Source organism: Parastagonospora nodorum (genome assembly GCF_000146915.1).
Source record: "Parastagonospora nodorum SN15 chromosome Unknown scaffold_5, whole genome shotgun sequence".
Classification (NCBI taxonomy): domain Eukaryota; kingdom Fungi; phylum Ascomycota; class Dothideomycetes; order Pleosporales; family Phaeosphaeriaceae; genus Parastagonospora; species Parastagonospora nodorum.
The window spans coordinates 463,561-490,694 of NW_001884553.1; the positions used below are offsets into that span (position 1 = coordinate 463,561).

A 27,134-nucleotide genomic window follows, 5' to 3' on the forward strand; every position below is an offset into this window, starting at 1 on the left:
CACGCCGCACAGCCATCCCGAATCGTGCATCTCTCGAGGCACATTTTCGAGAGGCTGGTGTGCAGTTCACCGGTTCATCGGTTCCTTCCCTTGCCGCATAATCCTCCCAAAAAGCCAAATCGCCACTCCCAGCCTCTGACCCTCTATCCCAAAATAACCCTCGCATTCCCCGCTATCCATCTCACTCGCATCCCGTTGCCTGAGACATACATGTGTACTGCCAGACCAGGCGTTCGCTCCGCACCCAAGGCAGATCCACCCGCTCCGTTTCGAAACATCTCCCGTGCGAACATAAACATTTTAACCCACATTTAGCCTCGCCCGACCATTGCCCATGTCGGTTTTATATTGTCATGCAGGATAGGTACCTGGATGTGTACATATTTGCGTCGTTAGGGCTGAGCTCAACAATGTTGGGGAGTACGCCTGATGGGCGGGCGAGAGCTAATTGTAGACGCTAGCGTGGTGATATTGCAGACTGATATATATGCTTGAAGCGGCAATTGAAGAATCTTGAGCATGGTGGGGAATGCAGGTACTGAGAAGGATTCGAATCGTCCGATGAACGTGTGAGCGGCGGGGATCGTCAGAGAATGCAGGTACCCACATGGAGCAATAATGGAAACAATGTTTCGAACCGTGAATGGAGAGATGATGCCTGAGCATGCAGTGACTGGATCGAAATAGGAATGAAGGAGATACTGCGAAGTGAGTGATGCGCATGGTAGTGCTTGTGGGAGACAAATTTGCACGAAGAACTCAAAAGTGCATAGCGCAAGGATTTGTTCGAAAAGGATATTCATTTGTTCTACAGCATTCAGCTGTTCTTATTTTTCTATGCTGATTGGTGACCAAGATCCTCACGATGTTGTTGACGCAGTTGAACATTTCGTTGGCGCGGTTCAGGGCTCTGCATCTCTTCCCACCTCTGCTTCTCCAGACCCAAAGGACTGATTGATATCAAGGAAGCTGGAATCGGCAAGGTAGCCTATCGCGATCAGTTAGGACACAAGGCAGTGTTGATGCAATAGGTGAAGAGCATTTTATGTCACTGTGTAGCCGTGCAAGAAGCGATGCAGGTAATGAGAGCAACACTAGGTCTGGGTTGTCTACGTGTGAGTTGTGTCCGTTTAACTTGGAGAGTGCCTCGAAGCATACGAAAGATCTGCCCAGGGCTGAACCATCAATGCGAGTGAGGGAGAGGCCGAAGAGACCAGAAGAGCCTTCGCGTCCTTTTAAACACCTATCACACCTATATTCTATGATCTACTTGCCCCAGTGCAAGTACTGATCCACTCACACGCCTGGTCACAACGTTCATATGAACTCTCCTGCTGCTTGAAAGATGCAAAAGCACATTCTCTATGCGTCTTTTAAAGCTCCGAGGTACCAAAAGTTTCAGCCTCGTTGAGTTCTTAGGCAGCGACGTTCCACCATACGCTATTCTTTCGCACACCTGGGGACCGAGCAACTAAGAAGTCACGTACCAGTATTTGGAGAACGATACAGGGAAGGCGAAAACCGGGTACCGTAAGCTCACATTCTGCGGGGAGTAAGCTGCAAGAGATGGCCTCAGTCACTTCTGGATCGACACCTGTTGCATCGGGATGTCGCCCAGGTTACAATGCCCTACAAAATTGGAGGCGAGTGCCATTAAAAAGGGCAGGTGCACCGTTAAAGTCTAGTTTGCTACAGCCCGCGCTAAAATCAGGCTGGTGCTGGCCTAGATATGGATCTTCTGGCATCGACTCACGCCTCTCTACATAGTGCGGCTGTAAATTCCGCAAGAAACAGACTAATTAGGTGTCCTTTTTCTTCAACCCCTGGTTGATACGTTCATCAGAGAGGTAGGCAAGCTAATTCTTGTACTCAGACTAGGTCGAACATAATTTCCCCGTTGCTTTCCCCTGTATACTCGCCCTTCATCATACCCTGGATGTATGCAGGACCTAAAAGCTTGTACTGGATTCCTTCCTTGGGCCTTACGATGAAAGGCACTTGTGCACCGGCAAAGATGACTACGAGATCAGCTGTCTGCGCGGGCTCCGGCACATATCCAAGATACTCTTATACGGAGGCGCATGCTCTCATATTCTGCGCTTTATCCTCAATTTCCAGCTCTTGAGGTTCTTAAACTACACTCGAATAGAGCCCCGCTAGTTCTCTTTTCAATGGGTCGAGATAATGCCCTACTTCCGATGTCCAGTCAGCTGCTCACGAAGGCAAGCGAAGATTGTTCAGGTGTGGCCGACAGTATGAGAGCAATTCCATATGGCCGGACCGCAGTACTGCAGATGTGACTTCAGTGTAAACTTGAGCACAAGTGAGATTGTAATCTGGTTGTAGTTCTGTATTATCCTTGGCAAAACTGAGGAGGGCGAAGACTCTGTCTCGTGGATCTGTGGCATCGACTAAATACCTTTTTTTTATCGTACAATGTTCCCATCAGGCTCATCAGGGAAGGCGCTTCATTATGGGAAGAACTCCTCATGCTAAGGAGATAGAGAGCCTGATCCCCTGGACGAGTCTCTATGAGCGTTTTCATGTAGATGGCAGCGTTCGGATCTCGTGCAACATCTCTACCAATCAGGTAATTAGAGTAGCCAAGATAAATGTCGACAGCATAAGTGAAGTCTGGTTCCGGGACCCTCGTATGTCCGCAAATGAAGGTGGCCGTCGTTGCCATGAGAAACTCTTGCAAAACCCACACGCGAGCCCACCAACTCCGCGTTAATAAATCTTTCACACCGGAAGGTGGGAAGATACCCACACCTGTGCTTGTGGCTCTTCCTGAGATTCTGTCAAGGAGGTTTCTTGTCGCCTGACCTTGCTTGTCAACGTGTTCCGTTTCCCCCCAAGTTTTGACCGAAGTGAGCTTGAAGAACAAGTATGTTTGGCTGTCGTAACCTAGCCTTATATTGGTTAAGAGAATTCGACCCGCTTCCGCACCAATGCTGTAGAATATGTCCATTGTAGCATCGCTAGACTATTTGTATCGTTTAGAAAAAGTCGAGATCTGGTGTTATTCATGCATGATCCACATGGTTAAAGTGGAACTTTTCGATGGATGATGCAGCATCACACCGATCAGCGAAGGGTATTGCTTCCTTATTGTGACACGGCATTCTCTTGAGCTCCGCACATGGATCGAAATTCTTCTCGCGGATGTCCTACGCTCAGAAACTCCCAAAGCTGCAGGCAACCGCGGGTTATGATGCTTCATCCGCAGCGCTGAGAATATACTTCGCATCGCCGCTCGTCGAAAGCCTCAACGCGGGCTGTACTTGTACGCATGATCCGAATATGCATCGCTGCATAGAAGGCTGCATGGATTCGGCAGATTCGCAGCGCTTGAACGCAAATCAAAGTCGGGTCCAAAGCCAAGCGGGCGGGGATCTGAACCGCCACATTCAATCTTTGCTGTATCTGCCTCGCGTCTCGAAATGGCTTTGTATAAGATGTGACTCAACCCGCCAGTAAAAGATTACAATCGCGACATCTGTCGTTCTTCGATTCATCCAGCACGATGCATCTCCATGGCACTGCAGCGATCGCATTGTTGGGAATAGTTGCTGCCTTCAAGATCACCGAGCACGACAAATTGGCGGCGGAGGGATTAGCCAAGGTGGTCGACGACGTGGCGACACATGGCTATCCGAAACCAGGGACATGTACGCTCCAGACAGCTCATGTGCGGAAAGAATGGTGCGTATTTTACACTAATGTGCATTAGAACTAGAACTTAGTCGAGTCCACCAGGTCGCAGCTTACCACGCCCGAGAAGCTGAACTACATCGACGCCATCAAGTGCATTCACAGTAAACCCGCTCTGACACCGTCTTCAGTGGCTTCCGGGGCCAAGAATCGATACGATGATTTCGTCGTGACGCACATACTGCAGACATGCTCTGTGCACGGAACAGTATATACTCCCCACTATTTCGCATCTCACTCTCATTGACGTCGGCAGGCCAACTTTCTCGCATGGCATCGGTACTTCATATACGCCTATGAGCAGCTTCTGCGCACCGAATGTGGTCTCGAAGGCTATCTGCCATATTACAATTGGGCATGGTGGCACGAAGATCCTGCAAATTCACCACTTTTCGACGGTAGTGCCACAAGTATCGGAAGCGGTGGGACCTACGTCCCAGGAAGAAATTATACCTGTATTCCCAACGATCAACCATTGGGATGTCCCATCAAGCTTCCGCCGGGAAGTGGTGGCGGTTGTATCATCGGTCCTCTCGCAAAGTAAGTAACACCGCCGCAGTTCGTATTCCTAAGGCTGATCGCAATACAGCTGGACAATGAGCTTGGGGCCTATCCAGAGCACATTTGAAGGAGTCAAGCCGAACCCTCAAGCCGACGGTCTAGGCTACAATCCGCGCTGTCTCAGTCGCGACGTGAGCAAGGATGCTGCGTATGGTTCGAGAGACGAGGAGATTATGGCATTAATCACAGGAAACAACAACATTCTCGACTTCCAGAACAGAATGCAAGGCGACTTCGCCAACAAGTACATTGGCGTTCATACCGCTGGTCACTACACAATTGGTGGAGACGCTGGCTCAGACTTCTTCAATTCTCCATCGGATCCAGTGAGTGTTCTTCCCGAACCAGAGTGCGCTTTGCATACTTATCATGCTATAGGCTTTCTTCTTCCATCACGCCATGATCGATCGCGTTTGGTGGATATGGCAGAATCAGAACCTGGAGACAAGACGAGAGCAGCTCATGGGTACTATCACCTTTCTCAACACGCCACCAAGCCGAAACGGTACTTTGGAGGACGTGCTCAGTCTTGGACCAATGTTCGAGCAACAGTTTCCCAACGTTACGAACGCGGATGCGATGAGCACAATTGGCGGGCCTTTCTGTTACTTGTACGGCTAGTGATTCGTGGTCATGAAAAGGGAATTGACCCACGACCGACATGCAAATTACCAAGCAGAAACGCTATGAAAAAACAGTTGAGATTATAATTTATGCCGCACTGCGCACATAGACATTTTACGAAGTAGGTAGATTACATAGCTTTTCATGTTATTCGGTTCGTTCTGCGCTGTAATCGCAAAGTCACATGCATGAACTCTTATTGCTTATTAAAGAAGGCTAGGACGCTAATATAATGCTGGATGACGATGTGACGCTGCTTAGTGCAACATCGCTTGTAGCATAAGCAGCATCGCTGGTCGACATTAGCGAGAGGGTACTCGAGGGTACGTCTGTAGAAGAAGACATTGTGGTAGGACTGTCAACCACGATAGAAGGGAATATGCATAGCGTGGAGCTGGCTGAGGACAAAGATGATATGTTGGACGTTGACGACACCTTCGTTGAGATTTGCGATAATAACCTATCAGATGAAATTGCTACGGGACTCGCTCTTCGTGGATGATAGTGTAAAACTCGAATTGTTCACAAGAGCGACTTAGCAGATGTCGTTAATGACTAGATAGGCGAGCAGCTGCTCTATCCTAGCTAACAGCTAGTAGCACAGTAAGCTACTATACTTCTATAGCATTTGTATCTGTTTAAAAGTTAGCATAGAAAATATTAGTCTAGCTACATTGTGCCTACTGCGAGCAATAATTACTCTGTCTAGAGTTTAAGCAGCTTTGCCTACGACTACTCGCTTTAATACTATTCCAGTAGCTGCAGCGAGCATCTTTTAAGAGCTTTCTAATGCTTAATAGAATTGGAGGAGACGTTAAAGTTGTAGGCTGGACGCTTGTGCGCAGTGTTAACGCGATAGGGGAACATGCGCTGAAAGCTAAGTTGTATCTAGTTTTATAGTAGTCTCGCAAGCTACTATACTGATTATTGAGTAAATTACAGTTTCTAAAGCAGAATCTAAAGCATGTCTTACTATTGCTTCTGCATGTGCTGTTAGTAGAGACTAAGCTCTTAGGCAGCAATAAAGATATTGTATGTAAGCTGTAACTGCCTTGACAGCTAGCACTGTAATAGATAGAAGTATCTTTATACTATCTATATCTAGAATTAATCAGGTCTTTTACATCAGATTGTCCAGGTATCAGCACTTACTGCGAGCAGCAGCGTCTGAAGATACTTATCGTGGAGGTTAAATATCCTTAGCTTAAATCACAGCGCCCGGTCCTAGTGACTGACTGTGCAGTGACGGCAACAGCTGCCGTGAGGGCCCAAAGGATGACGGTTCGCATGGTGCAGTAACACAAGAGAGTGTTTTCCACGTGTGACGATACTGAACGATGGCAAAGACGTGACCACAAGACAAGTGACACAGGCAGAAAAGTACTCACGAAGGAATGAAAGGGACAGGTACCAGTCTCGCAAGCATAACAGCGCGACGGCTATCCCAGCGCATCGAAGGATGTGGACGCCCTCCAGCCACATTTGCTGGTCTGCGTGCATCGCGTAGAACATTTCTACCGTACCTGCATGAGTCTAGATTGGAAAATCACCGTTTCCGTCGATAGGAGCAGCGCAGGCTCTCCAAAGAAGGTTTAATTGGGCGGTTGAGGCTTGCAAGGCTGCTCAGCTACGGCGTCGCAACGCTTCAAGCAATGGGTCTGTAGCCACAAGCGCCACGGAAATTTGCGCCATCCATTGGGGATTAGAAACGGCTACTGCATCTCGATATGCAGCTTCGCGCACTCAAGACTTCAAGTTTGAAGTCAGACACGGTACGTCGCATTGGAGTCTGACGCAGAACTAATGCCCCTCGAACCACTGTGGTGAGTGTGGGCGGAGGCCTGGTTCTGCAGCCTAGAGATTGCGACTCTCCCGTGTCACAGGCGAACAGTAGTATGTGCAGGTTGATATTCTACACGGAATTTGGACACCACAGCAACACGACAAAGTCTACAGGTTTCAGCGCTCCACTCTCACAACAAAGGTCGGCAAGCCTGTTGGAATTCTTAAGCCAGTTAAGCTCAGCTCAGCTGACTAGCAAGTCGTCAACTCATATTTCTAAAGTCCTAGAACCCTACGGTGTCTTCTACGAGATGATGGTTTTGTATCGATGCTCAGATAACTCCTCTTCACTAGCGTTTAAACATTAGACTCGCCACGACAGAATATTACACATATTCAGCAACACGATCCCTCTTGTCCTTCTTCTTCTGTCTGCTGTGCGCTGACGCCGCGCTAAATAACGACCTGATCTGCCCATAGCCTTGCAAGTAAAACCAAGAGCAAACATAGATGAAGACAAAGTTGAACAAAACGTATGCGCCGAAGATGCGGAAATCTTTCCAGAAATTGCGTTCGAAGACGTTGAAGGCGACTCCCTAGAGAGCAGGCATTAGTACTGGTTTGCTGAACATACGTGTGCACACTTACAAATTGGTCACCGTTTGCAAACTGACAATATCCGCAGAAGCCGTCGTCCAAGGTCTGCACATAGCCCCCAGCCTGCATTACATATGAGCTCATGTACTCGTGGCAAGTCGACCCGGGCGGAGGTTGAATGATGGCCAGCTCGTCCCGCGAGCAGATGACGGGAACCTTGTGTATGACCAAACCGAGCATGGCTTCCAGCAAGTAGGTGAATGGGGTGACGTGGTACATCCACTTCCAGAAATCGGGCAGGGCGAAGAAGGGCACCGCGATGCCACAAAACGAGATGACGAACATGAAGAAGAGGGGAATGAAAAAGGACGCGAGGGCCTCGGATGCGGAAAAGGCGGCTATGCCTTGGCCGAGCCCCAGGTAGAAGAGCTCGTACAAGACGATGAGCATCCAGATCTTGAAGGGGACCAGGTCGCCTCGCGGGAACCCGATGCCAAAGTACCAGCACATCCAGTACAGGGTTCCCGCGAGGATGCGGTAGGGAATCTCCGAGACGACGGCACCCGTGACAAAGGCAAACCAGCTGTAGATCTTGGCCTTGGCCTCGCGCGAGGCGTACAGGTTGCGCGCCTCGAGGAAGCGTGGCTGGAGCTGCTGCATGAGCGGCGGCGCGATGATGAGCGTCATGAAGACGGTAAAGAGACGAGACTGCATGTCGACCTGCGAATTGCCCAGCATCCAGAAGCTGGCGGTGCTGAAGAGGCCGACGAAGATGTGCAGGACCAGGATGCCCATCACGTAGTCTCGGCTGCGCCACATGGAGCTGAAGGAGCGCTGGACGACGGTGCCGATCTGGACCTGCAGGGGCATGGCGTACTCGGCAGCATCCTCGACGCGGGGGCGGGACGAGCCGCTGATGCGAACAATGTCTTGGATCTCGCGCGTCAGGCTGTCGTTCTCTGGCGACCGACTCCAAATGTCGGCCCAGTCGCTGCCCTTGTGGTCCGGGTTCCCCGCGCCGATGGCGTCGAGCATGTACTCGGCGGGATTCGCGGTGGACGGGCACGGGGGCGCGCCGTTTTTTTCGAGGTAGTTGATCAGCACGCGGCTGCCGGGGCCCAGGTCGCCGAAATACACCATGCGGCCTCCCCGCTTGAGCAGAAGAAGCATGTCGAAATACTCAAAGAGCAGGGCCGACGGCTGATGGATCGTGCACAGTATGGCCTGGCCTGCGTCGGCCAGCTTGCGCAGCAGCCGCACGATGTTGGTCGCGGCCAGCGAGTCGAGCCCAGAGGTTGGCTCGTCGAGGAAGATGAGCAGCTGCGGCTTGCTCGCCAGCTCCACCGCGATGGTCAACCGCTTGCGCTGCTCCTGATTGAGGCTCGTTCCATGCGCGCCAATCACGGCGCCTGCAATGTCCCGCATCTCGAGCAGGTCAATCACCTCCTCGCAGTACCGGTACTTCTCCGCGATTGACACGTGCCGCGGTTGACGGAGCTTGGCCGAGAAACGAAGCGCCTCTCGAACCGTCTGCGTCGGCTCGTGGATGTCCATCTGCTCAGCAAATCCAGAAGAGCGCTGAAACGAGCTGGGCAGCTCGTGTCCGTCCACGCGGAACTCACCCGTCACGACGCCAAACCGGATTCGCTGCGCGAGGACGTTGAGGAGCGTCGTCTTGCCCGCGCCCGACGACCCCATGAGCGCCGTCAGCTTGCCCGGCATCACATAGCCTTGGACGTTGTGCAACAGCCGTCTTGTTCCCTCGTCATAGGGAATCGTGTACTCGACGTTCTGCCACGTAAACGTCGACTGCGCATTGGCGTCTGTAGATGGAGGACGCGCAGTCTCTGCGAATTCCTTGCTGTGCGCCTTTTCGCTCAGGTCGACTTCGGAGCGTTCGTCATCGGAGCGGCCATCATCAGAGTCCTCGTCTTCTTCCGCGTCCTCTAGCAGTATCCTCTTCTTCTTGCGCGGGGCCTCGTCTCGTTTGAAGATGGTGATCCCGCTGCTTCCCTTGCTCGGACCCTGCATCTCCATGCCCAAGGCCGTCACACCAACGAAGAAGAAGAGAAACGCGAAGATGATGCCCAAGTTGCGCCAAAGATGGGACTTGCGGAAACCAAACGAGACTTCCAGATAGTCTCTGCCGCTGACCGAGGACTGTCCCGGCCTGCTTCCCTGCACCGTGCAGGACTGGAATTGAGGGTCCACCGAGCGCCCGGCGGGGATCAGGTTCGGAGCCACGCAACCAATGTCCAAACCGTCGAATTCGTTCACCATGAGCGATTCGAAGCAGTACTGGATGGGATTCACCCAACGCAACCATGCGAGCGAGGCTTTCATCTTCTTCGGCGGAATGATGTAGTCGGTGTAGACGACCAGGGCCTGCATGCCCAAGCCTGTCAGGCGCGTCGCCGCGTCCAGCGAGGGCGCTGTCGCTCCAATGGCCCGAAATGCTGCGTACACCGTCATGGTAAGCAGGTACAGGAACAGATTGGCAATGAAGAATCGTGCCACCGTCCGTTGAAGTCCCGACATGAAGTACACGATCAAGTTGAATATCGTGACCTGAATGAACAAGAGAGGGATGTCGAGTAACGTCTGCGCAATGGCGTATGCGGCTGGACGATAGAAGGAAAAGCTCTTGTGCTTGATCAGAAGCGGACGCGCCTCGAACGCGGCTGCGATGCTACGTTAGCCACATCAATGACAGGAGGGGTTGAGAGTAACGTACGAGTCAACTCCGCGAGCGCGAGCAGAGCGTTGAAGAGAAGCATGAAGAATAGCACGCCTCCACGAAGGAAAATGCCGTCCGACGTTTTCGGCATGTCGAAGAAGAGGGAGCCGATGATAACGGCTTCGAACACCACACCTCCCCACTTTGCAGCTGTTCACGTCAGTACAATCTTCAGCAAGAAAACTTGGGGCCTACCTACCAAGCGTTTGGGGGTCGCCTTTGAGGACCAAGGCCTGACGATGGGCGAGTATCCAGACCTGTTTCCAGAAAGGCAGCGCATAGTTCTTGGTCCTGGTGGCGCTCGATTGCGCGTCTCTTCTCTTCTCCATCATTCCATACAGCCTGGATTCAAACTGCGTAATCTCCATGAGATTGCTGGATCGCTGGTCGCTGGCCCGGAACGCCTCCGCGAACTCTGACGGGTTCCGTGGGATCCAGTCCTCGAACCCGGGACGTATCTTTCGCTGGTGCTCGCTCGACAGCGATGTCAAAAAGTCCGCGCTGGTCGACCGTTCGGGCATCTCGAATCCCAAGTCCTTGAAGTACTGCACGGCGGAATGGGTAGGGCCGAAGTAGCAACACTCGCCCCCGTCGATGAGCAGGACCTTGTCGAAGTGGTCCCACATGTCCTCGCTTGCTTGGTACAGGCCCACGGCGGTGGACATGCGTGCAGTGTTTGTCATCGACCGCAAGATGCGGACGTACTCGAGCGCGGCACTCGAATCGAGACCCCGAGTCGGATCATCCCAGCATTGCGTGGTGGCCTTTGTGACCAAAGCTTCCGCAATCGACACTCGCTTCTTTTCACCCCCCGACACACCTCTCTTGAACTCGTTCCCGACGATAGTTTCCATGGTGTGTTCGATCCAGAAGACCTTGGTGGCCATCTGGAAGAACTCTCGGACGTAGTCCTCTTGTGTCTCACCGTCCGTTCGAGAATGCGGCGCCGGAGCCCGAGATCGGAGCGCGAATTGCAGCGTGTCCTTGACCTTGAGCGTGGCGTAGTGCAGGTCCGCCTCAGGATTGTACAGGATCTCGCTGCGAAATCCGGACGCCATCGTCTCCGAACTCTCACCACCGTACGTGACCTTGCCTTCCACCCTTTCGAACCCGTTTCGCTGGTTCCCAATCACCTTCAAGAACGTGGAAACGCCCGCTCCCGGTCTTCCCAGCACGAGGAGCATTTCCCCAGGCTTTATGCAACCAGTGAACTTGTTCAGGATGGTCTTCGTGGACGGAGATGCCTCGGTGGCTCCGCGTTCAAAAATGCCCGCGAGCGCTCGAGGAATTCCGAGAAAGACGTCTCCCATTGTTGCCTGGATCGCGTCTCCCAGCACCTGGCCTTTGACGGTCACATTCTTGAAGATCACGCCGAGATGTCTCGTCCTTTCCTCTTCTGATTGCTTCTGTCGGGCTCGACCAAAGATCTTCGCCATACGCTTGTCGAGCCCTCTCACGTTGTATCCCTTCTGATCGGTCATGGAGCTGACCTCGGTGGCGCTGCTGGACTTTCGTTGATGCATCGTCAGCAGCTGCGTCGTGTCGTCATAGGCTGTCCCTTTGCTGAAGGAGGGCCCGGATCGTGAATGGAGCGTCATACTGGACGACGAGCTCGAGACGGATCTTGCGGTTCGCCTGGTATTCGGCCTCGCCCATCTTGGTGGACGGATGGGGAGCGTGGGTGTCGTTGGTTCGCTATCTGACGCCATTTCGGCCTCGTGAGTGAACATGGCGCTCTTACTCGGCAACGATTCCGTTTCGTTCCCATCCACATCCAGCGCCTGAGGAGGCGTAGTGGCGTACGGAACTGTTGCGTTTAGTCCTCTAGCATCATCCCATCGGGTACTGGATGTATCTATCGTGGAGACATCCGAGTCCACACTTGGCCAACGCCTTTGACCGTTCCAGGTCCGACGCTGAGTGGACATGGTATCGAATTCAGACGTGGGAAATTAGGTATAGAAAGGACTTTTAAGCCGGGCAAACCAAAAGCGTAGTGTACATATTAACAAGAAAAGAAATCAGTATGCAGGTATTGTGTGGTCGGAGTGAGGATACTATGGGATGCTTTTACATCATACCTCGCACGGTTTCAGCGAGGAATCGCCATCAAACGACGAGTGGAGGCCCGCGAAGAACCAGCACGGGAGTCCCCGACTGCCCAACTGTGGTGCGAGCGTCACCTTGTTCCAATGCTCCTTGTTTCACTAGGAAGACCGTTTCTTCGTCCCTAGTCGTGTCGCTACCCGTAAACACTTCTCGAGTAGCTCGCGACTCGGAGAGATGAATAATTTTCCGGCATAGACCAATCAAGCATCACGGTGGACCCGGCCTCTTTTTCCCGTGCTTCACCTGTCTTCCCCCCGCGCGGCAATCGAAACATTCTGGTTCGGAATAAGCTCTTAGAAGCCACGATGCACCCTGGAGTGACGGACGCACGTGTCTCACGTTCGAGGCGGATCCGTGTACACGGACTTGGTTCGATTACCACAGTTGGATTAAGTCGGCCCCACAGCAACCCGTCCTCCCGCGACGCTTGGGGAAACGGTTCTGGCCGAAGTCTGACCGTCTTACCAAGCGCCGGCAACGGTAGTTTCAAGTGCTCGTAAACGGGGTGACCAACAACAGAAGCTAAGATGAAAGCGATTGGAAAATTCACGCGATGCATGGGATTCTTCGTAACCGCGTAGATCATGTCTAAGCACTATGTCTATCTAATGCTTGATAGTGCGTAGCAAGTAGATGAAGATTAAAGGTAAAGTTTAGATCTCATATAATCTAACTTGACCATAATTCAACTTACAATCTGAACATCTTATACTCGTGTAATAAGAAATAATCAGTGTATAATTCGTATTGCATGCAAGTATTCTCGGGGCAGGGTACGCGAGTGCCTAATTGGGAAGAACCAGAGGTCGAGATCACGGTGCAGTCTCCGATGAAACCGCCCCAAACGGTGTTTAAGAACATTCCAGATGTGTCGCACCCACACGCTGGTCTTCTTAGGGACGCCGGGTACTGCTGCTGACGATCTCCGCGCCTGCACATGCAATTTTTGCCGCTTTCGCCTATAGTGCAGCCGCAGCTGCGACGGCCTCTGGGCGTTTTCGAGTCCCATTTGCTGAGCGAGTACACATCGTGGCTCCTGTTTCACGATTTGTCGTCGCCACTAGGTGTGCACATGGATCTACAAGCGGATGCATGGCGTCCGAAAGCCTACGCTGAGCCCTTGCGACGTCGGACGGAGCAGGCGATGTTTGAATTGGCTGAGTTTTCTGAGCAGCATTGTGCGATCTATGAGATGATACTCCTTTGGGGGTGTATGTGTCGCGCGCGCCGGATCGTGTAGTCTGGCTATGGGTGTAGGGGAAGCCAGATGCATTCGTCGGAGAACGAAGAGGGGGGCTGGCTGGGATGGTCGTACATACATACACATTGCGTGGGATTCCAAGGGTCTAGGGATCGAACTGCTGGGTTATATGGTATATTATTGTGCCAAACAATGTTTGCCAAGAACGATTTCGTGCGCGGTGTGTGTTGCTACTTCGGAAGTGAGAGTACCGTCTTGTAGTGGTCGTATTGTCCACCACGCTTAGTGTAAGCTCCGTCTTCCAAAAGATCGTCGTCCACCTTCACATCGTCACCGTCCTTATGCCTCGGTTTTTCAGGTTCGGAAGTAGCTCCAAATCTTCAGATGCGGCAATCCATGCGATTTCTGACTCGGAAGGACCAAGCATGGATAAGAACTCTGGCTCCAAAAAACTGAGCATAGACCACGACAACATCATAGAACATGACCCATCTTGTTCGCCGAAAAGTTAGGTGCTTCTACTTAAGGCTTTCGAAATGTGTTCAGATGATGTCCAACGCGAACGCGCACAATAAATTGATCCGATCGACCGCAGACTCTCCTCTCTCGGACTTGGTGGATCGTCTGCACAAGGTTTTCAGCTTTCAAGGATCCCCTGTTACCTAAGCAGAAGCCGTCACTCCGCCTCCATAAAATGCATGAACATGTTAATTATGTGACAGAGAGCGAGCACGGAATGTTGGATACTGGTTGAATTTGGATTATTATGACTACGGAACGAGAACCCCTCTCGACCTAATTATACCTCCACAGCAGTGGCCTGCACCGCGATTTCTCCTAGCTTGTTTGAATTTGGCTAATTATGACGACGAAACGAAAACTCCTCTTGGCCTGACTACACCTCCACGGCAGTGACCTGCACCGCGATTCCTCCTAGTTTGTTTGCTTTCACCTCCTCCACTACCTTGCTTTGTAGTGCTTTGGGCTCTGCGGGTGTCAAATCGTAGAGCTTGCCTTGGGAATCCCTCACTTCGATGTCGGTAAGCTTGTACCTCTTCTGGTTCAGGTACCAAGCTATGTACCCACGGAAGAACTCGTCTACCGAATCTTTCATCTCAGGGTAATCTTTCAGCACCTTGCGGACCGTAAGGACGTTTTCCGTAACGTTCTCGCACACCAGCTTCAGCGCATCGGAAGCACTGAGCCCATGTGTATTGGCAATGTTGCAGACATAGTTCAACCGCTCGTCTCCGACGACAGACTCCTTGTAGAAGGAGAGGATGTCGTTGGCGTAGCTGATGAACTCGATGAGGTCCTGAATGCACGGCATGTAGACGTGTAAGAACTCCTTCTCGGGGCACGTCGCTTCCGGGAAGCAAAAGTGTGCATAGGGCTCCGTGTAGCCTGTCTTCTCCCGAAAGTAGCCAGGGAACTTCTTCGCGCCGACCGGCGGCACGACTTTTCCGTCGTAATCCCGTTCCATGATGCAACCGCAAATGAATTCGATTGTCGCCTTGGTGTTCATGGCCGCGGCATAGGGTCCCATGTAGGTACTGTTGTCGAGCAGGAAATGGACCAAGGATTGTAGGATCGGCGACTTTTGCGGCTTGCCGCTCACGAGGCGAGATTCAAACTCGTCCAGAGCATCCCCGAGCTCGTGGATGATGTCGTCGATGAAGAGGACATAGGTGGCGTGGATGCCGTATGCGATTTGAATATCCTTCTTGGCGAATGGGTAGCACATGCCGAGGCCGGTGGACATCCACTTGGCCATGTAGACGGCCTTTGCTGTGAGGTGAGAAGGCCAGTTGGGCTGCCTGGCAAAGTAGGCCATGACCGGCTCTTCGAGAGAGAAGTCATACTCGGCAGGCGGCATGTAGAAGTCGACATCCGAGAGGAACTTCGACAGGATTTTGCCATACTCTTCGTTGGAGACATCTCCCAGTGTGGAGAGCTGGGAGGCAGCGGAGTCGTGGCGGGAATGGGACATTTTGAATTACTAAGAGTACTGCAGGAGGAGGCACAAGTTGTTGGAATAGATTGTTTTTAGAAGCTGGAACGGCATCTCTCTGAGTTTAAATCTCTCTTTGCACCTACGATTTTTCCAAGTGCTCCTAGTACGGACCTCGAAGAAGCGCAGTGGAGTCGATTCTACAGAGGCTATGAGACATCGTTCGCAACATTGTTCGCAACATCGTTATGATGCAGAAAATTCAGACATGTTTTGCGTGAAGGCGTAATGAAACCAACGCTGCGAGCCGCTTGAATGGAGGCCAAGAGCACTGGAGTCGACGGATAGCGAGTTCATCGACTTGACAGTCTCTCGAGACCGTTTCAATCGAGTCACAATCTTCCAAAGCCGTCTCAATCTAGTCACAATCCTCCGCGTCCGTTTCAATCGAGCAACGATCTTTCAAGACCGTTTCAATTAAGTCACAATATTCCCCGCCCGTTTCAATAAACAGTGCGAACCCAATCCGGCAAGCTCAGTGATCGGACCACGCTTGGAGTGGCCAGCGGCTGCTCGACTTTGCCACCACTTGAGTTTATCTTACCACAAAGTTCCTACACCTCTATGACCTCGTCACGTCTCATATGCGCCCGTAGCTTGTAACTGTTTTGGAACAGGACATGCCGCGAGAGAGAGACAGAATGGAAATACGGTGCTGAGTGAATCGCGTACGAATAAACTAGATGCTACCTGCCTTGGCAAGGACTTTTCGATCCCCGTGGTTTCCGACTTCTATCGGCTGCTGTGTTAATACTGCTCACGGCTGTTCTATACGAACAGCGCAACGTCTCTGCAAGGATGGTGGAGTGTTGATGCGAGGTCAGCCTGACGCGCTTGGCTCAGGATGAATACCTGAAAGTACTAGAGGTCCGTAGTTTAACTTGAACACATAGTCGTACTCTCATGACCGCTTATCATTGATTAGTGGGACAGAAGGACAAGGAATTCGCTCGGGTAAGAAATGTGGTAGATGGAGTCAAGAACGTTAGCATATTGGTAGAAATTACAGTGTTATGAATTGGTAACACGACAAAACGCTACTACAATTTAACACCATGAACCATAGTCGTAACGCACGTTTTTTCAACGAGCTAAATCCTTCCCACTCCTACCTTCCGATACAAGTCTGTCTGCACTAGTCCGCGCGCTGCGCGATATCCTCTCCGGCGATCTTGAACCTCACCCTGAAGCCTCCCTTTGGCCTTAGCGTCAAATAGTTCTCCAGCACCAGCTTTCCTTCCACAGCCTCGAATGTGTACTTCCTCACGATATCCACGAGGAGAGACTTGAACTCCAGCATCGCCAGCCCTTTTCCGATGCACACTCTGGGCCCGCTACTGAAGGCCTGGAACGCGTACGGGGAAGCCGACTCCGGTGGGAGCGAGTCCCAGCGGTCTGGTTCGAACGCTGTGGCAGAAGAGCCCCAAATTTCAGGGTGGGATTGAGACACTTGGGGCGAGACGATGACGTTGGTCCCTGCGGGAATGTAGGTGTTTTCAATGATCACCGCTTCCGCTGCTTGACGCCATATCATGACGGCTAGGGCCCGCGTTAGCAACGTATCAAACAAGAGGAATCAGGAATGGTACCGGGAGCATAGACGCGCAGGACTTCGCGGCAGAAGTTGTGGAGATAGCGGAGCCCTTCCAACTGCGTGTAGTCCGGCTCTCCGCAACTGGGAAGGGTCATGATCTCATTCCGAAGTCTTGTTTGGATATCAGGACGGGTAGACAGGACATGGACCGCCCAAGTGAGTGTGGTTGCCGACGTTTCATGACCTGGAAGCGATTAGCTGCGTCCGTGTAAACGATAACGTGATTACTACCTGCGGACATGAAGTTTAAGAGCTATAACCATTAGTGGAAGAAACCAGTTGATGGAATGGAGACGTACATAGCCGAGGAGCTCGTCTTCGGTCCATTGCTGCTGGCGCGAGGGTGGCGCTTCGAGCAAGTACATGAGGACATCGCGGCTGATGGGCAAAGACGACTTCTTCACCGATGTCCTAGCCGTGGCGATTTCTTTCTGCCGTAGTCGAATCTGCTGTCGGAGGATGCGTTTGACCTCATCATTCGCCGTGACGAAGGATCGGTTCGCTTCGAGTGGAAGCCAACTCCGCAAGGGAATGTACGTATTCACGGCGGTGATGATGGCACTGAGCGAGGATTGGTTGAAGATCAGGTCGTAGCATTCGTGGAATGTTGGTTTCGCGGTGAAGCAGTCGAGCTCTTTTCCCAGAGTGATGAGACCAATGATGTCGAGGGTGGCTTTCGAGAACAACGAAACGACTAGTCACTGTCAGCGACAACACATGCCTTTTGGCAGCACAGCACTTACCCTCCACCACGGCAGAAGATTCGGAGCCGATGCGCTGGTCGATCGTCTCGGTGAGGCGTTTGCCATGCCGCTGCACGACCGGCAGTAGTTTTTTCATGTTGGGCGTGGAAAAGATGCCTGAAGAGATGAGCCACGAGACTAAGAGGATTCGGGGAGCGTACCGTTCAACATTTTTCTCTGCCTCTTGTGGTCTTCACCCTCTGCGAACACCAGGCCCATCCCCGTCACCTCGCCCACGATCCTTGCGAAGAAGGGCGGCTTCACGAACGAGTAGCATTTCGTCGACAGCACTTCTTGATGCGCCCGCAAGCTGTTCACTAAAAGGGTCTCCGTGTTGGCAAAGGAAATATACCGAATAAAGGGTGCCGTGGGCCACTGGCGACTCCACGAGAGGTACAGCTCATAAGGTCCGTTGGCGCGAAACTGATTGAGGGCGTGGCCAATGAAAAAGTGGTGGTTTTTCGGTCCTGGCATGTAGCGCAGGGAGGAGACGTAGAAGGGGAAGATAAAAGTGTAGTACAGGTTGATGGAAGCGTACTGAAGGGAGAATAGAACGAGATAGGAGCAAACGACATTATACATTGATGGAACGCCATGCATGAGCATAAGCATACAGAGCTCGGCCAGCGAGAGGGCTGCACACGTTTCTAGATACATGGTGATAACGTTTGACGAGCTCTTGCGATGTCGAGGGTCGACATCTTGTTATACCGTAATCGACCCTGGCACATGTCCATATTACGATGTGGCTCGGAAGAATGATTGTCTGGCCTATCCAATGTTTGAACCGTGTCATCGGATGTTTCTTGTTCTTTCTTGTTCTGTTTGGGTTCGAGATGTGATGTGGAATTGGGTGCTACATTGCATGAATGCGGCCCCGATCCGTGGCTGCTGGTGCGTTCGGAAGATTTGATCCCGCTGGGAGCATTCGGAGGTTTTCTTCCACGTACGCTTCCCAATCCCAAGCGTGTTTCCATTTAGTGATGGGGAACTCTTGTTCTCTAGTCCTCCGTGTGAAGAAGGTAACAGGTTGAAAATGTTTCAAAATTTGAAAACGTGTTTCAGTGTATTCGTCTCATAGCCGTATCATCCCGGGATTGTCGGCCAACCACCGAGAACGTCTACAGGAACCTTGTATGATGAAACAAAACAGCGGCCTCTGATAGGCCAATGCGGAGTAAGTTCCGGGACTAGACCACTCGTTATGCCAATATAATTCTACAAGTTATAAACAGACGACGTCTGTTCGATATCAATTCATAACTCTACTTCTCAAGCATCTATATCAATTCACACCTCTACTTCTCAACCATATATATCATCATGTTAGACAAGATGCGGTTCCTGGAGCGAAATCGCACAGTCAGCGAATCCAGTGATGGCTTGCCCGTGGAGGACGCTGAGGCATCTCGGGCGGTGTCTAATGCCTCGACCCGAAAGCTTCAGCTGTCCAACAAGATGATCGATCGCGCATGCGCCTACAGCGGTCTTTTGTACACCACCTTCTCCTTCGTCTTCTTTATCGCCTCGGGGAATTTCCCTCCCGCCGCTCCCACCCTCAATGCCCAGCAAGTCGTGAAGCATTACGAGGACCACAGCATCGGCTACAAAGTGGGCGCGTCCTTCTTCGTTCTCGCTGGCGCTTTCTACGGTTCTTTCACGGCGGCCATGTCGCAGCAGATGAAGCGTATCCCTGGTGTGGGTCACACCCTCATCTCGGCGCAAGAGGTGTCTGGCGCCTGGGCCTGCATCACATTTTCCGTGCCCGCCATCTTCTTCGCGACGACTGTCTATCGGCTGGACCGACCGGCAGAGATTACGCAAGCGCTAAACGACTTGAGCTGGATGATGACGTTCATGCCCTTTGCGCCTTTCATCGTGCAGAATTGGGCTTTTGCTTTTGCAGTGTTCATGGACCAGCGACCGAAGCCATTGTTTCCCATGTTTGTCGGATGGGTCAACTTCATATCGCCCGTTCTCTTGGGATCGGGTATCGCAATGCATTGCGTGAAGAGCGGACCATTCGCGTGGAATGGGGCGTTGACGTTCTGGTTAACTGCCGTGGTGTTCGGGATTCAGAGCATTGTTAATATCGTGTGGACCGTGTTTGCGATTGAGAAAGATCTAGATTAGATATGCATATGCGAGTAAGCAATTAGCTATGTAGAAGTGCTAACTCTAATACGATCATCTGATAGAATAGAGTCTATTCTAATACTTTATCTATGCAATTTTTATTTTTAGTATAGGTAGTCAAGTCTATTCTATTCTTTTTAAAGTCTGTATTTTACTCGCTCTATACTTATCGAGGCACTGGGCTAGCTCCACTTGACCCAGGACGGATCATAACAGCCCTTGACGTCCGCTTGCGTCCTCTATCAGCACTACTGCCTATCAACAACGAGCTATAGCAGTAGCAAATCCCAAGCAATACTCTTAAACTAGTTAGACGTCATGCTGCACGCGAAGAGAACAAAGCATACTCATTATTAGGCATATTTGACGCTAGTATGCTCTCGAACTATGGCGAAGAGATAAAGAGCGCCTTCAAGTGTCTACAAAAAGAGGCTGGAGAGGCATTAGTGGAGCAAGACCCTTTATTGCGGGAGGAGCGGAGACAGACGCTGCTGAATTCGTTGCGATTTGACCGAGTGAGTGCACGCTAGACGACTATTAAGAGCGCACATGCTAGAACACGTAGATGGATACTAAAAAGCCCCGAGTATATTGATTAGCTCGATTTCAGTAGACGGCACAAGCACCACGGCTTATTATGGATCAAGGGGGAAAAGTCTGGGGCAGAAAAGTCTACGCTAATGAAATGCGCTTTGCTTAACGCGCACAGGGCAAAGACAGCTACTTGCTCTCCTTCTTCTTCAACGCACGTGGCGAGGATATAGAGAAGTTGATGATCGGAACATACAAGTCGTTACAAAAACAACTATTCAAGCAAATTCCAGCGCTTGATATCGACTTTGACTAGCTCGTCAATCGGTCTCGAAGCTCAGTTCAAACGATGAGTGGAACATCGAATCGCTCAAGGTACTACTAGCGCAAGCCATACGTGCGCTCGGGGAGGCTTCTGTAGTATGTTTAATCTACGCACTAGACGAATGCGAAGAAGATCCAATCCGAGATATGATACATTTCTTTCAAAAGATCAGCGAGCTAGCCATTTTGAATAGGTTCGCTTTCAATTCTGTCTGTCAAGGAAACATTATCTACACATCGCGATCTAGACAGGGATCATTATGGTACTAGAAGGGCAAGAGGGGCATAGCCAGAAAATTATCAGCTACGCAGAGAGCGAGTAAAAGATCGGACAAAGCCAGATCGCGAAGCAGATCGGAAACGAACTCCAAGAGAAAGCATCAAGCGTCTTCATATGGGTCATTCTGGTCGTAAGCATCTGGAATAAAGAGTACGACTATGGTCGGATCTAGGCGCTTCGACGGAGACTCCAGGAAATTCCATACGACCTACACGATCTATCTAATCTATAGTTTAGAATGTCGGTCTCACTGCGCAGCGGTCCCGAAGAGCTAGTAGCTATCCCGAAGGGACCGTCTAATTCGCCCCTACTAGAATATCTAACTCTAGAGGAAAAATATCCTCTATAGCCCTCGCCGTTGCTGTGCAAAGACAACGTTTTTCATCTATGCTTATAGTTTTAATGTTCCTTGCTATTGATAAGATAGCCTAAGCGCGTTACGTAAGGAGTTATAAGGATCTATTTACAGCCCCTAGCCCGTTAAAGCCCCTAGCCCGCTAAAGCCCCTAGCCTATTAAAAACATATCTCCTCGTTAAAGTAAGTCTTATTAATAGCCTAGGTCCTCGTTAATAGCCTAGCTCCTCGTTAATTACGTGCACGTCTAATTCCCTATTACTCTAGAGTCCTTAGTAATTTAGCCTAACAAGAAGCCTTCTGCTTATTAGCTAATCACTAGGCTGTTAAAAATATATCTTCTCGTTAAAGTAAGTCTTCTCGTTAATAGCCTAGCTCCTTATTAATGGGCCTAGCTCCTCGTTAATTACGTGCACGTCTGATTCTAGAGTCCTTAGTGATTTAGCCCAACAAGAAGCCTTCTGCTCATTGGCCAATCACTAGGCATTTCGCGATAGCCTACCACGCGACTCCTACAACAAAGATGAGCTAGTGCTTTGCATCCAATGGGTGCTCTTTCACCTGATGAGTCCGCCCACACTCAGACTTCGCCAGATCGTAATCGCCCGTAGGTGGACAAGCGTATTGAGGCAATTAGGCTTACCAGGCCCACCGCCTGTGCGTTGGAAAACTGTGGCGTTCAAATTCGGCATCGACAGTTGCAAGGGATTACCATGCTGAAGAGCAATTTCAGCTATATAAAAATGTAGAGGTTTGTTGAAAACGTTGCAATGGCATACCATCTTCTGTCAGGACACAGGTCTGCACCCACTGCGCCAGCATGCCAAAAAGGTAACAATGATCAATCTCAACATTGATCATGCTGTGCAGAATAGTATATATCGTACAGGCCTGCCGCGCGGCCTTACATCTTCGTTCACTTATCTTGCAGACCTCAGTTCTGTTGCATGCAATGTTCTCAATGTAGTCGTTGAGCAGGAATCTTTCCATATGCTATGCTATTATCTAATTATTTTTTCATCATCATCATGCCGTGGGTCTCTTGTACTCGTTACACTGATCTCCTCAGTCTTATATATCTTGCTAGGCTCATGCTCCGTCAGTTCCACCTCACTGCCGTAGATGTTTGGCACATGTGTGTTTGAATATATCGCATGTGATCCCTTCAGCAGAGTGCTGGTGTGGCCGGTTCTCCGTTTGCCGATTGTTACGCCAGTGAGATTACCATTTGAGCAAGGCAAGTCAGAGTGACCAGTCGAGGTCCAAGTGTGAATCTTGCGGAGCAACGGTCGAAGGCTGATGAGGGATGGGATCATAATGGAGACGGTGAATTCGGTCGTGGCAAGGATATCTGCAACGGTTAGAAATGCTCCGCTAGTAATCATAGAGTGGCAGTATTACAGATGGCAATGTTGTTCGCGACCATTAGCATAGCAATAAATCGGGCAGCGCTGACGGCAATGGTGATAGCGCCTAGCAGAAAGAGTACCAAAAGACCAGCTCGCTCTCGCTTGCGCGGAATCTTTAGGTTGCGGATAATCGGCAAGGGCAGAACGAATACTATTAGGATATTAGATGGAGTAATAAATCGTAGGCTTGTGTTCATACTTAGCACCTCCGAAATGATATTCAAAGACCAATTAAGTTTTACTAAAGTCATTGCAGTGAATGCGGCGCATCCACCTTCCTGTAACCGCCTTCACCATATACGTTAGTCGCATTTTCATGTACTGTAGTGAACACATACCAGTTAACAGCGGGATTAGGGCCACACCAAAATGTATCCCCAAAAAAGGTTATGATAGTCGACAATACGACGAAAACAGTTAAAACATGCAACGCCGTCCGAGTTTCTGGCGCTGATATGGGGATGATCATGTAGTAGAACGCCAGTATGCTGAACTTCGGAAAGTATAGACCAACGTCGAAAACGTAGTTTGTAGCAAACCTGACCTGTAAGGCGTCAGCACGTACACGAACTAACTTGAATTTAGTGAGGCTAACCTTGAGGATGGAGACTCTCGGGTCTGTGAAGTTGGACATCGCCCCAGCCTTGTATGTGAGGATATCACAGATGACCAGCCCCATGCAAGCTAACGTAGCGAGAAGCAAGAAGGCGTCAGAGAGGAGCAGAGCCTTCATGCGCATCTGGATGTGCACCATACATCGTGCGCTAAACAGAACGACCGTTAGAGCAAAGAGCAACCCTTCGGCCACCTGTGAATGTTAATAGGACCGCTTTTCGGAGTGACTCGGCGCTTCTTGACGTACTATGACACCCTTTGGAGAGATCATTTTGTGGTGTTTCCGCGCAAAGTCTAAACGCAGACCCCTAAATCGCTAAATAACCGGCTCTGCGATTTTGAGACATAAACGTGTCTTGTGTCGATGCCGCCGCTGCAACCTGTGCGACTTTCGCGTATAGGAGATGGAACTTTCCAAAGGAGTTTTTTGTTAGGACGAGTGTGATCTGGGATTTTGGGAACCAGGCGATTCGCGTCTTCTGGGTACATCCCGATCCTAAATCAATCAGTATGGAGCCTCCTGGGTACCAAGCCGCGGAACGTCCTCGGCAAAGCCGCAAAGCCCCAGATCACCAAAGCTAGATGCTCCTCCTAAGCCTATTGCGGCTTCGCCAATCTCTTGCTTCCGATTATTGGCTGATCGCTAACGCCTGCTAGCGCATAATTGATCCGGAGCTCTCTCGAACAGAGAACGCCTCAAACCTTCTTCAGACCCTAAATGCGCTGACGCGAATAACATGGCCATCTTCATTGTGAAAGCTCAGCGCCACGCGAAAACTCGGATGAGGCACCCAGTCGCCGACACAGTAGTTCACCGGGTGCGGCATGGTCGGACCGAGGAGCACACGGACGGGGAGACGGGTTTGAACCGCCTCACAGCTGGAGAGCGAGTCATAATGGTAGGCGAGCTTGGGCACACCCTTGCAGCTGAGGAGCCGATTGGACATTTTGCAACGATATCCAGGGCTGAATGCTTTTCCAGGAACGAGCCCTTATGTTTATAAGAGCCCTCATAACTACCGGTATGCGCATGGGCAAGAACTTGAGCGGGCTTGGAGTGTAGGTATTGAGGCTTGGATCCGGACGCCAGGTCTGGGTACCGGCTTGGGAATTGTTGGTTGCTTGGCATGTCATGCATTCATCGACGGTGCAGGTGTGCCGAGTGTGGCGATACACCCTTAGAGTCTAGACATCCCTATAAGCAAAGTACATGCACACATTATTGCATAGTAAGTTGAACTTGAACTTGAACTTGGGAAAAGCCTGTAGTTTGATTCACTTGGTTGTATATCTTACTTTGCCTTAGATGATTTCATTGATGCCATAATGAAATGGTTGTGACGAGTAATGCAGGTCTAGATGCTGAACAATTAGCGACCAAGATGGTCATGCGACTAAACATAAGAGACATGGTCTAACGAACAACTTGACGTAAAGGAGAAGAAGAGAACAACAAAGAAATAGCGAGTCAAAGAAAAATGCAAGCCACGCCTGCCGCACTGGGTTGGCCAGTATGCACAACGATCAAAGGAAAGCCTTAGCTCGCAGACTGATCCGACGGCTTGAGGGTATACGCGACTTCATCGAGGCCACCCCTGAATCATGCTCACTGACGTCGTCTTCGTCATGAGTGCGTATCAAGGGCCGCCTCCAGTCGTCTTCCCTATGGGTGAGTATCACGCCAAATGCAGCGATCTCAAGCATACCTCCCCTTCCCACCTCCACTCCCACTTCCACTCCCCCTCTCATCCCGATACTCATCTAGCACCTCTAGCACCGGCACATAAAACCGCGTATCCCTAACCTCTCTATCCCCACCCCTCGTTCCCGAAAACAACGGCTCAGGCCTCAACCCATCCCTCTCCGCCAAGCCCTCCACGCCCACACACCCAAAACTCGTCTCACTATCATGTCTCTTCTTCTCCAGCCACTGAAATATTGGACCTTGACTCTGCTTCTGCTTTCCCCGCGCTTTCTCGCTCATGTGTCCGTATGCGCCGGGTCCGCCGACGCCCCCGTGTGAGGGCGCGACGTTGACTGTGCGTCCGTTTTGCAGGGCGGTGATGGGGCGGGGGCGTGAGATTTTCGCGTCTTTGGTGGGTGGGATGTAGGATTCTGAGGTTTTGTCTGCGAGCGTGCGCCACCAGTGGGTGGGTTTGGAGTCTTTTAGTTTGGAGGGTGGAGAGTGATTAGGGTGAGGAGTTGAGGGGAGAGGAGGGTAGGGGACTAAGGGGAGGGGTTTGAAGGGTGGCTTCGATGGGGCAAGGTGATGTGTGTCGGAGGAATCTTGCTTGCGTGACTTGGGTGCTGGTTGTAGGCTTGGGAATGCTGGGAGGGGTTTCGAGCGGGAAGCATATTGCTCGATGCTGGAATCGATTCTGATGGGTACCTCGTATGAGGTGTTTGAGGTGTTTGAGATGTCTGAGTGCTTGCGAGGGAAGATGTGTTCGTTGACAGGTAAAGCTATCCTAGGCGGTATACGGACTTCTGAAGGCGGAGGCCGTACTGGTTGTTGGGCTGGGGTTGCCGGATGTGCTGAGAGCCCAAGTGCGTCAGATGGGCGTCTACCCTGTGGTATGTCTATGTTTTTCAGAGGCTGCCGTGGGATCTCGCTGATCGCGTTGCGGCTCTGCTTGACTTTGCGCGTTATCTGGTAACTTTTCCATAGTTTCTGTCCTTCACCTTTTGGGCCAGCTGCGTATATTGCTTTGGCTGAGTGGTAGACACCATCAGGCTTGCGTGGACCCTGCGTGGGCTTAGTTTTCTTCGGCTTGTCCTCTGTCTGCTTGATAGTATACGGGAAGTTGGGAAAGACCGTGACATGAGACTCCTGCCTTTCCTTCTCATCGAGTTCACGGCTGTTGCTGTCAACAGCAGAAACAGCACTATCTCGCCAGGCAACAGGCTCGTTGCTGAGAGGAGACACAGGCGGCTCTCCACGCATCCTTTGAGAAGGCATCGACGTCCTCGGAGAGACATCTTCTTCCGGTTCATCACGCACACTGGGTCTCAAACTACCCCAAGATCGTACTGTAGGTCGCCGCTTCTGTGTATCTGGTAGGTATTGTAAGTCTGAAGGGTCATAGATAGCAGCGGTCAACATTGGGGGCGGTGATAGTTCGCCCTCATGGTGGACCTCGCGCACAGGAGCTGAATGGCTTTGGTTTCGTGACTGATGCATCTGGAGAGCTGCAGTCTTACCTGGACTCGCTCGTTGCGCCGTGGTGTGTTCGCCCTCTGCTGCTACCCATTTTGGGCCTCTAGCGTTGCGCTTCAGCTGTGTGTTCTTCGTAAATGGATTTGGGATTGTTCGTGGATCAGCCATAACGCGAGTGGAATGATATTGTGTATGTCGGAGTACCAGTGTTGGAATGTAACGTTGCTGTCTAACCGCGGAAGCAGTAACTTGGATTTGATTAGGTGGTCAATGTGAATGGAAAGTTGAACTGAAAGCGACGTCCTTTGAATATTTGGGTACATTTTGGAGAGGGCCGAGACCTGGTGTGGTGCTTCTTGCGACAGTCAAAGACATTCGGAGAGCGAAAGAGAACACAGTGGACAATGAGACAATGAAAGTCACTGGAGCAATGACATCGAATCAGAATATAGACTGAGAGACAAAGAGACCTACATTGTGCAGGATGTTTGAGGGCACAAACCTCGCGTGAGGTCAGCGGACCTGCAGTGGTGTGTGCCTTGGGGGTCATACTGTCTTTAGTTGTTCTGCATTCGTTTACGCACAGCAAAGGGCTGTATTCTGAGGGTTTGTTCTCCGTGCAGGGAAATAGCTAGGTTCATGACGCAGCTGGGA

At 51.1% G+C, this 27,134-nt stretch overlaps 11 protein-coding genes across 11 annotated transcripts; 4 read left to right on the forward strand and 7 right to left on the reverse strand.

Moving 5' to 3' along the window:
• Positions 1 to 3,526: 3,526 nt before the first annotated feature.
• On the forward strand, positions 3,527 to 4,896 carry SNOG_03559 (hypothetical protein; the record flags this gene model as incomplete). The annotated part of the gene is made up of 5 exons (XM_001794065.1): positions 3,527 to 3,671; positions 3,747 to 3,922; positions 3,971 to 4,254; positions 4,304 to 4,601; positions 4,654 to 4,896. 5 exons carry the CDS (start codon positions 3,527 to 3,529, stop codon positions 4,894 to 4,896), a joined length of 1,146 nt encoding a protein of 381 aa, XP_001794117.1.
• Positions 4,897 to 7,067: 2,171 nt separating this feature from the next.
• Positions 7,068 to 11,671, reverse strand: SNOG_03560 (hypothetical protein; the record flags this gene model as incomplete). The annotated part of the gene is given in 5 exon segments (XM_001794066.1): positions 7,068 to 7,277; positions 7,330 to 9,899; positions 9,956 to 10,165; positions 10,215 to 11,547; positions 11,567 to 11,671. The coding sequence occupies 5 exon segments, from the start codon at positions 11,669 to 11,671 to the stop codon at positions 7,068 to 7,070; spliced, it is 4,428 nt and encodes a 1,475-aa protein (XP_001794118.1).
• A 1,846-nt stretch (positions 11,672 to 13,517) lies between these two features.
• On the forward strand, positions 13,518 to 13,837 carry SNOG_03561 (hypothetical protein; the record flags this gene model as incomplete). The annotated part of the gene is made up of 2 exons (XM_001794067.1): positions 13,518 to 13,545; positions 13,587 to 13,837. 2 exons carry the CDS (start codon positions 13,518 to 13,520, stop codon positions 13,835 to 13,837), a joined length of 279 nt encoding a protein of 92 aa, XP_001794119.1.
• A 383-nt stretch (positions 13,838 to 14,220) lies between these two features.
• SNOG_03562 (hypothetical protein) lies at positions 14,221 to 15,315 on the reverse strand (the record flags this gene model as incomplete). Its single annotated transcript, XM_001794068.1, has 1 exon — positions 14,221 to 15,315. The coding sequence occupies one exon, from the start codon at positions 15,313 to 15,315 to the stop codon at positions 14,221 to 14,223; it is 1,095 nt and encodes a 364-aa protein (XP_001794120.1).
• Positions 15,316 to 16,471: 1,156 nt separating this feature from the next.
• Positions 16,472 to 18,330, reverse strand: SNOG_03564 (hypothetical protein; the record flags this gene model as incomplete). Its single annotated transcript, XM_001794069.1, has 5 exons — positions 16,472 to 16,875; positions 16,926 to 17,011; positions 17,207 to 17,624; positions 17,665 to 17,811; positions 17,835 to 18,330. 5 exons carry the CDS (start codon positions 18,328 to 18,330, stop codon positions 16,472 to 16,474), a joined length of 1,551 nt encoding a protein of 516 aa, XP_001794121.1.
• Positions 18,331 to 18,996: 666 nt separating this feature from the next.
• Positions 18,997 to 19,806, forward strand: SNOG_03565 (hypothetical protein; the record flags this gene model as incomplete). Its single annotated transcript, XM_001794070.1, has 1 exon — positions 18,997 to 19,806. One exon carries the CDS (start codon positions 18,997 to 18,999, stop codon positions 19,804 to 19,806), a length of 810 nt encoding a protein of 269 aa, XP_001794122.1.
• A 377-nt stretch (positions 19,807 to 20,183) lies between these two features.
• On the forward strand, positions 20,184 to 20,656 carry SNOG_03566 (hypothetical protein; the record flags this gene model as incomplete). The annotated part of the gene is made up of 2 exons (XM_001794071.1): positions 20,184 to 20,324; positions 20,519 to 20,656. The coding sequence occupies 2 exons, from the start codon at positions 20,184 to 20,186 to the stop codon at positions 20,654 to 20,656; spliced, it is 279 nt and encodes a 92-aa protein (XP_001794123.1).
• Positions 20,657 to 21,856: 1,200 nt separating this feature from the next.
• On the reverse strand, positions 21,857 to 22,160 carry SNOG_03567 (hypothetical protein; the record flags this gene model as incomplete). Its single annotated transcript, XM_001794072.1, has 2 exons — positions 21,857 to 22,032; positions 22,079 to 22,160. The coding sequence occupies 2 exons, from the start codon at positions 22,158 to 22,160 to the stop codon at positions 21,857 to 21,859; spliced, it is 258 nt and encodes an 85-aa protein (XP_001794124.1).
• Positions 22,161 to 22,680: 520 nt separating this feature from the next.
• Positions 22,681 to 23,447, reverse strand: SNOG_03568 (hypothetical protein; the record flags this gene model as incomplete). Its single annotated transcript, XM_001794073.1, has 4 exons — positions 22,681 to 22,859; positions 22,983 to 22,996; positions 23,047 to 23,252; positions 23,304 to 23,447. The coding sequence occupies 4 exons, from the start codon at positions 23,445 to 23,447 to the stop codon at positions 22,681 to 22,683; spliced, it is 543 nt and encodes a 180-aa protein (XP_001794125.1).
• Positions 23,448 to 23,828: 381 nt separating this feature from the next.
• SNOG_03569 (hypothetical protein) lies at positions 23,829 to 24,270 on the reverse strand (the record flags this gene model as incomplete). Its single annotated transcript, XM_001794074.1, has 2 exons — positions 23,829 to 23,966; positions 24,052 to 24,270. The coding sequence occupies 2 exons, from the start codon at positions 24,268 to 24,270 to the stop codon at positions 23,829 to 23,831; spliced, it is 357 nt and encodes a 118-aa protein (XP_001794126.1).
• Positions 24,271 to 24,847: 577 nt separating this feature from the next.
• SNOG_03570 (hypothetical protein) lies at positions 24,848 to 26,648 on the reverse strand (the record flags this gene model as incomplete). Its single annotated transcript, XM_001794075.1, has 2 exons — positions 24,848 to 24,986; positions 25,030 to 26,648. 2 exons carry the CDS (start codon positions 26,646 to 26,648, stop codon positions 24,848 to 24,850), a joined length of 1,758 nt encoding a protein of 585 aa, XP_001794127.1.
• Positions 26,649 to 27,134: the final 486 nt, after the last annotated feature.